At 25.9% G+C, this 16,549-nt stretch overlaps 1 protein-coding gene across 3 annotated transcripts; it reads left to right on the top strand.

Annotated features, from left to right (window-relative positions):
- LOC135927636 (ER degradation-enhancing alpha-mannosidase-like protein 2) lies at positions 1 to 14,058 on the top strand. Of its 3 annotated transcripts, none has more exons than XM_065463751.1 (13): positions 1 to 121; positions 173 to 283; positions 400 to 545; positions 885 to 1,010; positions 1,771 to 1,985; positions 2,077 to 2,218; positions 3,334 to 3,458; positions 4,978 to 5,122; positions 5,207 to 5,328; positions 5,565 to 5,718; positions 8,026 to 8,258; positions 8,494 to 8,644; positions 12,996 to 14,058. In XM_065463751.1, exons 1-13 carry the CDS (start codon positions 42 to 44, stop codon positions 13,703 to 13,705), a joined length of 2,460 nt encoding a protein of 819 aa, XP_065319823.1. In that variant the 5' UTR covers positions 1 to 41; the 3' UTR covers positions 13,706 to 14,058. The 3 variants fall into 3 exon arrangements, with proteins under 3 accessions (XP_065319823.1, XP_065319825.1, XP_065319824.1); XM_065463753.1 differs by lacking the exon at positions 12,996 to 14,058 and adding an exon at positions 9,571 to 9,602; XM_065463752.1 differs by lacking the exon at positions 12,996 to 14,058 and adding an exon at positions 9,179 to 9,219.
- The last annotated feature ends 2,491 nt before the right edge of the window (positions 14,059 to 16,549 follow it).

Below are 16,549 nucleotides of genomic sequence, written 5' to 3'. Positions count from 1 at the left end.
CAACAATCTTGTAAACATATGTTTTGATAAATCGTAAAATCATGAAAATATGGTTTAGTCCGGTTATTATTATTAAGATAATTTTGGTTGCAGATGCCGTTATAAATGTTGATTTTTATAAGTAATTTTTGCGGATCATATAAAAGTTTTATATTTTTACCGAATTTAAAAGGGGTAAAGTAAAGCAAATGTTTATACATGCTTATGATAGTTACATGAAGTATGCTTATCCATTGGATGAACTCAAGCCCATCTCATGTTCTGGTATGAATACATGGGGAAAGTAATTATATATTTTTTTATATTTCTAATTATTTCTGTACATTTTAATCTATATATTTTACATATATGAATATTTACAATAAATTTAAACTTTTATTATATTTTGCTTTTACATAGTTTTTCTCTCACCCTGATTGATTCATTAGATACCCTATTAGTTATGGGGAATGAAACAGAATTTATGAAAGCTGTCAACTTAATACTCAATAATGTTAATTTCAACATGAATATCAATGTGTCTGTTTTTGAAACTAATATAAGAGGTGAAAAAATTTATAATAATTAAATTAATCTACATCAATTATTAGACATTTGGTAATAATAATCTTTACCATTTTTTTTAAAACACATTAAACTGCTAAAATCTGATTTATATGAATCAAAAGTTTACACCTTATTTCATTATAATCGCAAATTTTATTTTTTACAATAAAGAAAAAGAAAGAAAATTTTAACGAGGAGATTTTTATACATACCAATTCTTATTAATGGGCCACCTCATTCTTTTTGGGGGGTATACATAAAACAACCAAAAATATTAAATTTTAAGGCACTACTTGATATTTTACCATATTTTATTGTTTATGCTATTAATAAAATAGTTGTAGGTGGACTTTTAGGAGCTCATTTTTTGAGTGGACATACAGAATGGGGTAGAATAAATGGTTTCCCATGCAAAGGGCCCTTGTTAGATCTCGCAAAAGATCTTGCAGATAAATTAATGCCTGGTATGAAATATAATTAATATTTTTAAGCAGAGATACCAATATTAATGCTATCTGATATTGATATTGACTTACACTCTCAATTACTTACTAATTAACCTTTATATAAAAAAAAAACTAAAATTTGGCCTTAAAATTAAAAGGATAGACTTTGATATACTATTTATTGAATGCTAATATTTTACTTTTAAATAATAATCATAGAATAGATATTAATAAAGAAAGTGTTACTTTTATTGCTGAATTAACTTAGCTACAAAGAATAAACTACAAGAAAATAAAAATAAATGACATCTGCATAAGCTTTATTAAATCTAAAGGCATTAATGGTTTAAATTAAAAATCTAGAAAATATTTTTGTAGAAATTAAAACTGGGAAAAATCTTATAATATGTTTTTCAATTTTTAAATAAACTTTCTTTTTTGTGAGTATTATTCATATTAAAAATAAAACTTAGTATTGATGGTATATGCCAATGCATATTAGTATTAATAAAAAAAGTGACATCAATACATTTGTGTCTACAAAAGATTCATTAATTAGTTTGCATTAAAAAACAACAACATTATTTAGGTCTCAAATCACAGATTGGGTACTTTCTTTACCTTTATTTTTATTTTTCATTTGTTCATCTTACCCAATTGCTATATTTATACCCATGCAATGAGAATAAATCAGTTATATCCTTAATTGCAACCTATTTTTTAGTTCAAAAATTTAGTAAGAACCAATTTATAAATAAATAATAACTAAATAATAAAGCTTTTAATACGGCTACTGGGCTCCCTTATGGAACCGTAAATTTACTATATGGAATTCCGCCTGGTGAAACGCCCGTCACTTGTACAGCTGCCGCAGAAACCTTTGCTTTAGAATTTTTTGCGCTTTCTGCAATCACGGGAGATTCGACATATCGTGAAGTAGCCATGAAGTCGTCTAAAGCTATGTGGAATAATCACAGATCTGCATTGGGATTGGTAATAAATTAAAAAATTAATAATGCAAGAGACAGGAAATATAAGAAGAAAATAAATGAACAAATAAAAAATGACTTTAATATTTATACAGGTAGGTAATCACATAAATACCCACACCGGGGCATGGGTCGGTAAAGAAATCGGGATAGGCTCGGGGGTGGATTCGTATTTTGAATATTTGCTCAAGGGGGCTCTTTTATCGCGAGATCCTACACTGATGAAACAATTTTTAGGTTTTTTTAAAACATTTTTATTTAACATGTCTTCTACTCTTGTGAACTGTAGTTTTTTTTATAAGGAACATCGACAGAATTACGAAATTTAAAAATATATTTATATTTATTAGTGATCTGTATCGGGCCTAATTTTTCAAGCCCGGCTCAAAATTTTTTTTAGAAAAGTTTTGCCGGCCAGGCCCGAACCCGAAATTTTTTTAAAAAAAATTTACCGACGTAGCCCGGCCCGAATTTATTTAAATATATAAATTAATCTTTATAATTACTCAAAATAAAAGACATATGTTATATGTCGTTTAGTTTCAATAAATAAAATCAAATATTTTTATTTTACATAAAAAATTCAATATAAAATTGATAAATTTAGATTTATTTAAAAAATTTTCCAAGGTTCGACCCGACCCGGCCCGATTTAAAAAAAATAATAGATTATTTTAAATCGGGCCGGGGTTCGGGCCGGGCCTTACTTTGCCGATCTCTAATATTTATATTTACGCTCATTATGTTAATTAGTAATCTCTTTATATTTATCTGTAAAATATAATGTATACGTTTGAACTTTATATGAACCCGAAAATGTTAACCGGTTCAAAAAGAGTTTTTACGAAACCGTTTTTAAACTCGTGAACTTGACCCAAACCCATTTATGAAAAATTTTTTAATTCGATTTCATAAACTTATTTAAAAATTATGACAATTATAATTTGTTTTAAAATAAGTTTGAATAAAATATACCCTTAAAAATAATTTTTTTTAATTAAAATTTTTAAAAATTAAATGATAATAAAAAAGTTTTAAAATTAATTGCCATTTAAAAATTTAATTAATATTTCAAAATGTTAGCTGACATCTTAAAATTTGATTGTCGTTTTTTTAACTTGAACCGAAACTAATTTTGCCGATCATACTTTAACCGAATTGGCTCACAATTTTTATCTTATCTTAATAACCGAACCTGGCCAAAATATTTCAAGGGTTGGAAGCCCTGGTTAAAACAGCCTCTATATCATTTATTTATTTTTGGAAGGAGGGGGTGGGATATAATTATTAAAATATGAATGAATGATATTCATTGATTATTTATTTATTTTTGTTAACCACTTTGAATAAAGAGTACGAAAAAGTAATAAATCGTTACCTCAATTATAATGGCTGGTACTTTTGGGCCAACATGGAAAACGGGAATTTGATTTGGCCCATTTTTCAATCTCTGGAAGCATTTTGGCCTGGCTTATTGGTAAATATTAACATAATTATATATTTATTTATTTAGGCTCTCTTTTTTTCTTCTTACTATTTTCATTTATTTATTCTTTTAAAAAAAATTGGGCAAAGCAAGTGGTCACACCAATGTTAGAATAAACTATCTAACACTATTAATTTATTTATTCTTTTAAAAAAAATTGGGCAAAGCAAGTGGTCACACCAATGTTGGAGTAAACTATCTAACACTATTAATTTATTAGCACATGATTCTCAATCATACATATATATTTTTAAGAAATATTTAATTTTATGAACTAAAAAAGTTATAAATAAATGAACTCTGTGTTATTTTGTATCTTATTCTGAATTATCCGCTTTTTTTATAATTAATTGACTAATAAATATAGATATAATCAAATTACTGTTATCTTGATATCAAACTTTTACTTTATTTGAACGTTTATATTGAATTCATTCATCCAATAAATATTTTTTTAAAAATATTATTTAACATGATATAAAAAAATAAATAAGAAACTGGATATTACCTGAGGGATGATTTATAAAATATATCAGAAATATATTAAATTAACATTTATTTCCCTTCATTTTGATTAATAAAGGCAGGGATATCCTAGTTTCCGCAAATATTTTCTTTGACCATTTTTGCCATTATCCTCGAGGAAAAGGATATATATAAATAAAAATTAATTTAATAATGTTTTTTTATGTAAGGAAAGACATGATTTTTTATATGCAAACGATTTACTCTGAGGATATAATAAACAGAAATAACGGGAATTTTCGCGACAATATACTTTTAGATAAAAATTATATTAGTCGATAAAGTTAAAATTATCTTCTTAATATCTAGTCTCTTTGATGTTTTTATAATGTACTAATATTATATATTAATCTTTTTGTATATTGTTTGTGGCTATAAGTTGATATAATGGAAAATTTATCTATTAAAATAATAATATATACTAAATTTATTCATAGGAAAAATGATACCAAAAACCACTTTTTGAATCATCACTCTTTTATTTGTTTTATTAAATAAATCGTTCACGCTTAATTATTATATCAAGCATTTTAGTTGTACTGAGCTAATCCCTTAACTAAATTACAACATTAATAAATATATTTAAGCGCCCAGAAACTTGACAGAAGAATATCATCTAATAATTAAATACTATCCTTACATAAAAAAAAATTAAGACAAAATAATGATTAAAAATATATAGTTAAATTTAAAAAAATTTTAATTTTTAAGTAATACAGCAGGAACAGATAGTACCGAATACATTCACCCTCAGGATATATATTATGTATTTCATTTTATTTAGACATGAAAATATAACTAAGTTGTGCTGATATCATCCTTCACTTAGTTTTAATTTTAAATATATAAAAAAATATATTTTCACTTCCGATTAAAAAAACAATTTTAAAAAGTTGTAGAATTGATAACCAAAAAGGTTTAAAAATGACAATCGATTAATTTAATAAACATTGATTAGATTTTAAATGCTATAATATTAATTTAGGTTTCCTTGGGGAGGATAGCGGAAGCAGAAACGACATTCAAAAATTACCACAAAGTTTGGATAAAGTATGGAAGTTTGCCTGAAACCTTCAATGTAGTTAATGGGAAATTCGATGATGGACACTCCAATTACCCCCTCAGACCTGGTTATCTATTTTTTAAAACTTTTTATTCAATATATTTTTTACTATGTTATTTCATTTATTATATATTCCTCCAAAATAATAAAGAATTTATAGAAAGTGCCTACCATTTATACAAAGCTACGGGTGATAGTTATTATTTGAAAGTAGGAATAGATGTCATTCAATCTCTAGAAATTCTTTGCAAAACTGAATGCGGATACGCTGTGGTATAAAACTTTTTTTTTTTATATAAAGTAAAGAAGGGTAAAAATCAAAAAGCAAAAGATATGAAAATAAATTTTAAAAAATTAAAGAGAAGAAAAAAAAATAATATAAATTAAACATTGCAGGATATAAATAAGGAAATGAAAGGAAAGAGGAAAGCAAAAAAGAAAGAAAAAGAGGGAAAAAATGAAATAATAAAAAAATATTTAATGAATTAATATATATTTTTTTAATGTAGTTGAAAGATGTCGGCACCCATGCGAAGGATGATAGAATGGAATCGTTCTTCTTAGCCGAAACCCTTAAGTATCTTTATTTGCTCTTCGATACCCAACCCAATAAAGTTTCAAAAAGTGCCCATGATACCCTTTACGACCAAAACGAATATCAACGTTCAGTTTTTTTATTCTCTTTTCATTTTTTTCTTTATCATTATTTTTTAAAATTAAAATTATTCCTTCCTTAAAATTTTTAAAAAACTCTTCAATTATTTTTTCTACTTTAACAATGTATTTGTTGCTGCGAACCTTTATTTTCAAGTTTATTTTATTTTTTTCTTGATTATCCTTTATTGTACAAATCATTATTGATAGTAGGGATGTGAACCCGGACCGTGAATTCTTTTTTTTTTGCTGAACCCAAACCCGAACCCTTTTAAAAATGGAAAGTTCAAAGGTTTTGTTTCATGGATTCATCCTTTTTGGTTTTTATACTTCTATTTTTATAGGTAAAATATTGTTTTAATTTATATCAATTTTTGAAAGTGAATTTTATAATATTTTAGATAATTTATTAATATGTTACATAACAGGAATACGTTTCTTATCTTTCTTTATATCAATTTTAGGAAGTGATATATTGGAAATTTTGTAGCAGCTGCCCCCCACCCCCAATTGCAAATTTGCCTGTTCTCGTAAATATAATTTTAAGCTAGTAAAAATTTTACTCTTACTCATCTCCCCCTCTCCTAAAAAAATCAGTATAAGGAAGAATTTTAAATAAAAATTAGTAAAGATATTAACTTTTTAAAATAATAACTATAATTCAAAATTTAAAAAAAAGTTCCCAAAATAATTTTTATAAAAATTTAATATAGTCAAAGGTTCACAATAGTGGACCTAAATATCTCCAATAAGATTTATGGGTGAAAAATTCACCTAATAGAGTTTCCACGTACCTGGATTCGCCTAATTTTTATAGTGTAATTAATATTACTTTCTTATAAATGATATTTAGGATATGCCATTAAATAAATTATAATTTAAACTTTTTTACTTGTAAATTATGTATCTTTATTTATATGATGTATAAAAAAAGAATGTTACTTTGAGTTAATTTTTTTTTCTCCAAACCCGGACCCTAGACTCGAACCATTTTTTTTGTCAAAGGGTTCTTATTCTTGATAGAAAGACAATTTGTATTGTTCTATTATTGTTTTTCTTTACTTTCATATAAAAAAACATGGAAATATCTAGTTTACAATTACCTTGTTCTATCTAACTCGTCATATTTCCTTATTTTTCTGTTTTATCTCTAGAAAATATAATTTTCAATCAGTTTATTTTGCTTCAAAATTAATTGCTAGTTGTTTTAATTTTACAATATATTTTAATATTCATAATGTTTTAGTTCTCAAACTATATTTTAATATTCTTAAATGTTTTAGTTTTTACACTATATTTTAATATTCCTGCACAATAAATATTTCTTTCACAGCAATTAATATTTTATTCTTACACAACAATGTTTTATTTATCTAATGTTTCTACCCTTTGTATTTTTCTTAATAATTTCCTTTTTACGATTTTTTCGAAACTTTATTTTTTCTTTTATTTTTCAAATTAAAGATAATGAATAAAATTAACTATATATTTTTTTAAAAAAATAATAATTCAATTAAAAAAAATTTAATAATAAAGATCGATAAACATCAATAATAAAGATTATATTAATTCGATAAATAAAACATCTATAAGATCGATAAATAAACATTTATAATGATAAAGATAAAAATGTCTATAAGAAATACTCCATAGCTTATGATAATAGTGACAAACCTTAGTCCTCTATAAATATATTTTTCACGTTCTACAAGTATAAGTTTTTAAAAAATATTTTTATCTTTCGTTATTTTCTTGCTAGTTCCTTTATTCAACGAAAACTCATAAACTCCATTATGAACTAAGCACCTCATTAATCTCAAAAATAAGATCTAAATTTATTATTATTTTTTTGAACATAATTAATACAAATAAAAAAATCTCCCGAAAAGAGTACGACTTATTTTAAAAAAACCATTATATCCACCCGACTATATATGCATATATATATTGTTCCTTAAACAGCAGATATAATTAATATTCTAAATATATATAAAATTTCTAAATTTTAAATTAGGGATAACGATAATCAGATTACACACTGAATTTGCAATTACCATAGTGATTACATGAGAACTTCTATATAAATTTTATTGTCAGGGAAACCAGTTTAACTGAATTTAAAGTGTAATATTTTTTACATCCCCTTAGATATATCCTTAGCTCACAGAGTAATCATATGTTTTTACCCCAAACACAATTTTATTTGATTATTTCAATAAATGGGTTATATTCGTTTTTATTTTTTATTAAATTTATTTATTCTTCTCCTTATTATTAACTTGTACCTTTTTCATTTATTTATTTTTCCATATGTAGCCTCCATCCTTAACAATGACATTTTGTCTCAAAAGCTTCTCTACACAATGAATTCAACTGATCACGATAAAACAGCTTATTCCCAAGATGAATGCATGGTTACATCCGGCGGCTATCTACTTAACACTGAAGCTCACCCTATTCAGATATCGGCAGTTCAATGTTGCGGAATTTGGAATAATGGGCAGCCATTCCAAGGTGAAATGATGCTAGATAAAAATGAAAGCGATGAAGTTTTATACATATTTTTCATGAAATATTTGCATATGTAAATTTTAAACTAATTTAATACCTTATAGATCAGTTCGCTCTATTATTTTTTAAACTTTCTCTTATCTTTTACCCCCCCCCCTTCCTTACCTTCTTTCCTTTCATGATGCAATCTTAATAAAATAGGCATCTAGAGGTCATTATCTGGATACGTATTTCACAATTAAAAAAGAGTTTATATAATTTTTATACTTTTAGAATGAAACCTGGTATAGTTCATTGAATACCTCTACCGTGAAATTTCCTGCCGAAACGAAGAAAGCGATGGATGATATTAGTTTGCAAGACTTGTTAGATATAATGAATGGAGATTACAGTGCTCTAGAGAGTACGGAATACGATTTTCAAGGTGAGCTAATGGAATTTTAAAATCAATATATAAGTTTAGGAGAGAAAAAGAGGGAAGGGATTGATTGTAAGAATGAAACTAAAAAGGTTTGATAATGCGAAAAATGACAATGATTGCATTCAAATTTCTACCTACAATGTATCTTCTACTTAGAATTGAAATGGTCTAATTTCAGAGTCTGTGGTGAACATTACATTTTAAATTAACGAATTTCTAACACCAGCTGTATAAATATTTAAGAATTGTTTTTTTCAACTTAAGATCATTTTTTTGATTATCAACTTTAAATCAATTTTTGAGTGCGTGTTTTGAAACTTAAAAATTTGATTTTACTTGAAATATATTCCATCATGTTTGGAACACCAACTCTATGAATTTCACGCAATTTCGCCATAAACTTTTGAACCTAATGTAATTTATATTGTTTTTCCATAGATTGTCTACAGTAAATCAGATAGGTATTCTAAACATGCTAGAATACATTTCCGGTAAAATCAGATTTAAAATTAAAAAAAAAGGCCTATTTATTTAAAGAAAAAATAGCACATTTTCGGGAATAACACATTGCTGCTAAAAAGATTTTTCTTATTTTGATTATCCCTGTGAGTGGCGCCTTTCTAAATTTATGATATCGAAGAAAAAAATGCTAACATCGATAGTTCACGCAGAAAATAAAATTTGAAAAATTAATTTTTTTTAATTTCCTTTATTTAAATTTCATTTTTTAATTATTATAATTTGGTATAAATAACATTGATAAATGATGAATTCAATTTAAAAAAATATATATTTTATATTTATTTGACCAAAATAAAACATTATTTTGGAATAGCCGGGATTCGAAACTAAGCCTTCTTTCTTTCTCTTTCTTAGGCTGAAGATCATCTTAAAAAAAATTCAAAATATAATTTATTACAATATATTAGCCTGACTATTCGCATTTCGACCGTTACGTGTGAATTTTTATATGGATTATTAAGGAAAGCATTAATGCTGTAAAGTAACGTCGTTACTTTTTTAAGAAAAAGAACACCATTCGATACCTTTTTCTAGAAGTAACGAGTAACGTGTTTATTTTTTTCGAGTAACGGTAACGCAAATTGCTACTCGCTACTTTAAATTTTTTCTAAAAAAATATGGAAAACACGTATTTTTTTGTATTATAAAATTATTTATATTTAATTTTGTAAATAATTTAAGCCGAGTTTTACAGGGATCCAAACCGAAACGAATATCGGTTCGGTTCAGGTTCGGATAAAAATAATGGTTTAAGGTTCGGTTCGCAAAAAATAAAAATATCGGTTCGAACCTCTAAAAACCGGTTTGTATTCAAACCTACATTAGGATTATGTATCAGGAAAATTTTTTTTTTATTTCATAATTAAAATAAAAACCATCATTTTTATTAATTGCACATTATAAAATAATATTTAATTTATAAATATAACAAATAAATATATCAATGATTAATTTAAATATGAACAATTACTTAAATTTATTTTATTAAGCTGCACAATTAATATATTTTCAAAATTCGTCTCACTCAAATTACATCTATAAGGAGATAATATAAATTTAATTGTTGATAAACATCCTTCCACACTAACTTGGGTAGCTGGCATTGCCAGTATGATATCAGATTTGATGTGTCATTTATAATACTATATGTAAATAATTTATATATTAGATTTAATTTTTTTCATTATTATTTATAAGCTTAAAATATTTAAAAAATATTGCAAAATGGCAAAACACTAAAGTTTATAAAAATTATGACTGACGTTTATCAATCAAATGTGATTGATAATAATTTTAAAACAATTTGAATATAATTAAAATATTTGCAATATACTATTAGTAATAACTTACACATTATTTTATAAGCATAAAATTTTAAGACTCGAACCGGTTCAGAGGCATTTTAGCGGTTCGGTTCAGGTTCGGCTAGAAATTTTTTAGAGGTTTAGGTTCGATAAAAAATACAGGTTTTTAGCGGTTTAACGGTTCAGGTTCGGTTTGGATCTCTGGTTTTAAGTCATAACCACAAAATTCCTTCATTTATATTTTAAATTTTTGTTAACTTTCAGTCAAGATTGTTAATCTAATTTATATTAAATCGATTAAAATATATTAATTAATATTCTTATTCTCTATATCAATTGTACATATTTCTTCAGATGAAGATGATTTATGAAAAAGTTTTATACCAATAATAAAATTAAGGGTACAAAGTCTACACTTTGTAAATGTGTTTAAACTCAAATATTTAATAAATTATCGGATAAACCTTAGCAGTCTCGAAACTGTTTAGCCATTTTTAAGGAAAAATGTTAAGACATTTGATCAAACCTATTATAACAAGATGGAATTCTTTTTTATAACTCCGTGAAATTAATAGTCTTATTAAAGAGAAGGACCAATTTGACGAATCTTTTGAACAATCCAATTTATGGAAATTTTTACATAATGACATCGTTCATAGATATATTGTATGGTTAGTGTAATTAAAAAATATGTTATGTATATATGAATTTATATTTTATTGAACCTGTTGCTACGGCTCTTTCGATTTTAGAACATTTGGAATATCTCACTCCCACGATAACTATTATAATCAGGGACATTTTTGCTTACCCGTTTCGGTTCTGGTCAAAAAATTGTTCCATTCCGGTTCATAAAGATAAAAAAAATTTGACGAGGATCTGAATGAAGATGATTTATTAAGCTTTTTCAAAATAAGAATTGTTCTTTAATTTTTATTATTTCCACCAATTAAAATTTATATTTATTAAATATAATACAACCTTACCAATTCCCATTCTCTGCGCTAGTTGAATATGTGTTTAGCACGGCAAAAGATGTGTTGAGCACGCTTTTGTTTATCTGATCAAAATTTTGAAAATCGAATGTTAATAATAAATAAAAAATTATCATAAAATCATATATTATAATATATTATTTTTATATAATTTTATTTGTATTATGTATATAAGGAAAAAATTATAAAAAGATCTCATCTTATAATATATTATTTTTGTATATAGGATATTTTTTTATATAATATTTAATTTTTCAATTAACGAGTAACGCGTTACTTTTTGAATAAGCAGTAACGAACGCGCATTATTTTTTGTCATAACGAGTAATGCGTTTCTTTTTCGAAGTAACGTATACAGCACTAATTAAAATGAATCATTATAAAAAGGAAAATAAAATCTAGAATAAATATCAGAGACCTGCAGAGGTACCTTTTGCCCGGCCGGATTTTATAGTTTCAGGCCTGGCTCAAATTAAAAAAAATTTTTTTTAAATATATTACATTTTTTAAAAATTTTTATATCTAAAAGCGATTTAAAATATTCTGTTATAAACTATACGACCCGGGTATTTTTTTAAAAAAATTTTATTATTCCCGGCCCTGGTATTTAAAAAAATTAAAATACGGCTCATCTGAGCTTAGGGCTGAGTCTGCAAGTGTCAGATAAATATGGAAGAAAAAAAGATTAAAATATACGATAATGAATAAATGTTAAAAAAAAATGAAACAATAAAATAAATCAATAATAAAAGACGAATATATAAAATAAATGGGTGGGTGAATTGGCGGTTTAAAATATTATTCTGGCGAAACGAGCAACCTCAATTTATTAAAAATCATATATTGCATATTTTATAGGTAGTTAAGATAAATTAAGAGCCAAACTAACCAATAAAATAATTTTTAAACATTTGGTGGGCGGGTTAAGCAAAATTTTTAGAACAACTTATAAAATATTCTTAAACATTGGGTGATGGGCGGGCATGTTAATTAAAAAAAACATTGGCCGGTGGGCGAGTTGGTTAAATTTTTTAAAACAATTAGGAAGAAAAGCATTTTCCTAATTCGACCCCAAAAAAACTTAAAATGTTTAATATTTTTAACTCGCCCCGAAAATTAAAATATAAAAAAAAATTATTCATTTTTTAATATGGTATAAGAAATTATTTTAAAATGAACAAAATTGTAAAAGGATATAAATTACCAGACCCAACCCGATCTACCAATAAAAAAATTCCCGAAATGACTCAACCCGAAAGGCATTAATCACACCACCCAATTCTGGTGGGGGTTTCAGGTTCGGTCTGGTTGGTTTTGAAAAATTCGTTTAAACGTCCGTTCCATTTTTAAGTTTAAACTTGCCTCATGATACTTTACCTTAGACAAGCCTTTATACTTCCAAAGGACGCATCCCAAAAACGACACTTGGGACAGAACGTTTATAAGAGCGGAATAGGCTCTCCGACGTTTTATCTTTAAAATTGAAATGCTCTTTTTAAAACATTTATACTATTCTTTACAACACATCAAAAGACATACTACTTTTACAAAATCGAGATCAAAACAACAGAGGTTACGTTTTCATACACGACGACTTAATTGAAAAACCTTGGGTCGATCTTTCGAATATTTCTGCAAATCATTCAGAGACTCGAAATCTTAAAAACGCTGAAAGCTCTAATAGCTTGCAGTTGAGATCTCCCACAGATATAGTCAGCATATTTAAGGACTTAGTTTTAGGAAATTCTATCGAAACCAATTTGCTGAAATTGGTTCTCAAACAAGAATACACTACCGAAACTTCAAAAGTTCCGGAAGCCAACACGGCTATTTCTAAGAACTCTAACAAGGTGGGAATAGATGCTAAGTTGGTGGTTAACGATCGGAGTTATGATTTGTGCGAAAGATTGTCGTTGAACGATTTGTACATAAATAAAAGCCATTGCCTCAGCAAACGTTGGGCGTTGGAAAATGTGGGTGGATTTGAATTGGCATATGACAAAAATGATCCAACATCCGAAACCAAAAGAAGGGAAGAATATCTTAGGAATTGTTTGTTTAAATGTTCCAGTTTTTGCTGCCCTTACAATATACCTCTTAGTACTGAACCTCAAAATATGGTGGTTGAAAATAGTAGTTCGATCCTAAAAATTTCTAGGGTACGAAAATTTGTGCGAGGAGTCGAAAGAAAAATGACCGACGATTTTAACGATCCTAAGCATTTGTTGTGTTTGGCTTCCTGATATATTTTAAAACTTTGTTTCTATTACTGAAATGATGTGTAGGAAAAAAATTGTTTTATTTTTTTATATATTTTTGAATATTTTCTCCTGTGATTAAAACACATAATTATTAGTTCAGTTTTATTATTTATAGAATATGCCTCGTTTTTTTAATTTTATCAATCGATCGTATGTTTTTTTTAAGATGATGCTTATATTAATTAAATACATTTTATTATATTCATAGGCATAGTCAGGGTTTTTAAGGGGAATAATTATAACGTATCAAAAATTGTTTTGAAACAAGATATTGATTTTATATAAATTTTAACGGAGTTCATGCATTTTATATATGCTATGCTATGCAAAGTAAATACACTATATTATAAATTTGTAAATAAGTGATCATATATTATAGTATATTTCAATCTAATTCATATTTTAAATACTATATTATATTTATAATTTATGTGTACATTAAAATATTTATTCGAAGTATATGATTCTTATCGTAATAATTATATTGTTAAAATTGCAGCCTAAGCGATATTTTATTTATTCAAATCAAACTATATTTTTTAAAATGCATTTTTAAGGAAAAATTTTCTTTAAATTTTAATTTAAAAGTGTATAAATATTAGAAAATTAGGTATTTACAGATTGAAAGGTAAAAATATGTTTTTAAAATTAATCATCATTAATGTGATTTCTTGATACCCATTTCAATTAGATTCTCACCATAATGCCAATGACAATATATCGGGTTTTCCTCTATTGTAGAATTTTGACCTGTACTAAGTATAATATTTTGGCACCAAATTTTTTTAAAAAACAGATAAACCTTTTCCACATATTCAAATTAATTTAGTGTTTTCAAATAATAATAACAATACCATATGTTATTTCCTGTTTATTTATTTTTAAACCTAATTATAATTAGTGGCCTAGCTAGGAGGGGGAGGGGGGTATATAATCATGATTGTAATTAAATAGTAGTATTTTTGTAAAATTAAATATATAAGAATGTTGATGTGTTTCCTTTTTTTTAATTATTAATTTAAAATTTTTCGATAAAAAATATTATAACTTATTATAATTTAGAAGATTATTATCAATGACACTAATGAAAAATAATATTGAATAATTGATATAAATTCTATAGTAAATAACTATCTTACTTCTAAATCTTAACTTTTATTTTAACTTTTCTCGTTAATCAAGAATAATGTAAGATATACCAAATTTTTTTAATAATTTTATTCAACTAAAGATTTTAATCCAATAATGAATAATCTTTTTCTCAACGGAAAAAAATATATATTTTCCAAAAATAATAATCATTATTTTTTATTATAATATTATTTTATTCCTGACCAATCAACAATATGCAACATTTTTGTTTGATGGCCTTATAATTATCTATAAAAATTATTCAAGGCTCCGACATACTAACCTTTAGGAAAGAAGCATTCACCAAAAAAAAATTATATATATCTATTAAATATTTAAACCATAGTCGTATGTTATACACAATATATTTTAAATAATTAACTGAGAGGGTTTTCCCAATCATATCTATGGTATTTACGGTGCTTAATATCGACATGAGACTAATCACTTCAGTATCATCCTTCGTCTCAATGACATATTTGTCGCACTACCATAAATAAAGTAGGATGGAAAGGAATAATGATTATAGTTATGTTGTTTCCAAACTCTCGTTAAAATGTTATGCGAAATTGGAGTATTCGTTGGCATGGGCACCGAGTTATTGATTTAGTTATTTATTCATTGTTTGAGAGGACGGTCACATTTCACCATCATATGTTCATCGGACTGACAATTGTAACACATTTTTTTTACTATTGACTATTTCTGGAATGGTTAAATTTCCATGCTGATATTCTTTGGAATCACGGTTAAATAAATGTTATTTAACATCTGTATTTCACCAAAATTCTATAAAAATACAAAATTGTAATTTTCGAATATAAAGGGAACACCACTACATAAAAAAAATTCTTTTTTTTAAAAAACATGTATATTAAATGATGTCATATACACATCGTAAATCTACAAGATCTCATCAAATTATATTAATTTAAATACCAAATCACATTTTTAAACTCTTTCATTGAATAATTTTTATTATACTTTCAATATATAATGTGTAATTACCATTTTGAATAAAAATTTAATCAAATAAGGCTATTTCAATAAATAATAAAGAATTATACATATTCAATAACTGGAAATAATAATTTAAACCCATGGAAATAATAATATAAATCCACTAATCGCAAAGTTTTACCCTCATTGTCAAATTTATAAGTCAACCTCATAACCCCAATAGTCACATAAGTTTATACCCTGATTTGGGCATGAATTTTATATAAATCTAACGGTCACAAACCAATTTGTATAACGAATGCATACATCTATTTATATATATATTGACTTTTATATTTAACACGATTTACATTTATTATTAATCTCGTCTCTTAATATGGTCATTTTGACGAATCCCACTGTTCCATCATCAAGCTATGCAATTCAATTTCGTACCCACATTTTCTTTTATATTACCCTTTTCCCATTTTTTCTTTTTATTGTCGAATAAACGGGCCCATATAATTTCTCCCACAGGAAATTTTATATTTACTCTTTCATATGGTGATATAATAGCACTGCCTTTTGGTTTTAAGAAATCAAAGGACACTGGTCTTTCGACCCAAACACACAACAGGCGTAAACATCCTCCCGATTCTTGGAATTATTGTAATATAAATGGGCCATCTAAACATCATTTCTTATTTTTAAATTGTTAAAACATACCAAAATCAGCTCTTCCCTAATTTTCCACTA

This window comes from Gordionus sp. m RMFG-2023, chromosome 3 (assembly GCF_954871325.1).
Source record: "Gordionus sp. m RMFG-2023 chromosome 3, tfGorSpeb1-WG-v2, whole genome shotgun sequence".
NCBI lineage: Eukaryota > Metazoa > Nematomorpha > Gordioida > Chordodea > Parachordodidae > Gordionus > Gordionus sp. m RMFG-2023.
The sequence above is the reverse complement of the archived record's forward strand: the minus strand, read 5'-3'. Positions and strand labels throughout refer to the sequence as shown.

Excerpts from the sequence above, each read along its gene's own strand:
- LOC135927636 (XM_065463751.1), top strand. The coding sequence starts at position 42 with ATGAAAATATGGTTTAGTCCGGTTATTATTATTAAGATAATTTTGGTT. Across the intron at positions 284-399 it reads GGTATGAATACATGGGGAAA|TTTTTCTCTCACCCTGATTG; the intron begins GTAATTATATAT and ends GCTTTTACATAG. Across the intron at positions 5,329-5,564 it reads CTGAATGCGGATACGCTGTG|TTGAAAGATGTCGGCACCCA; the intron begins GTATAAAACTTT and ends TTTTTAATGTAG.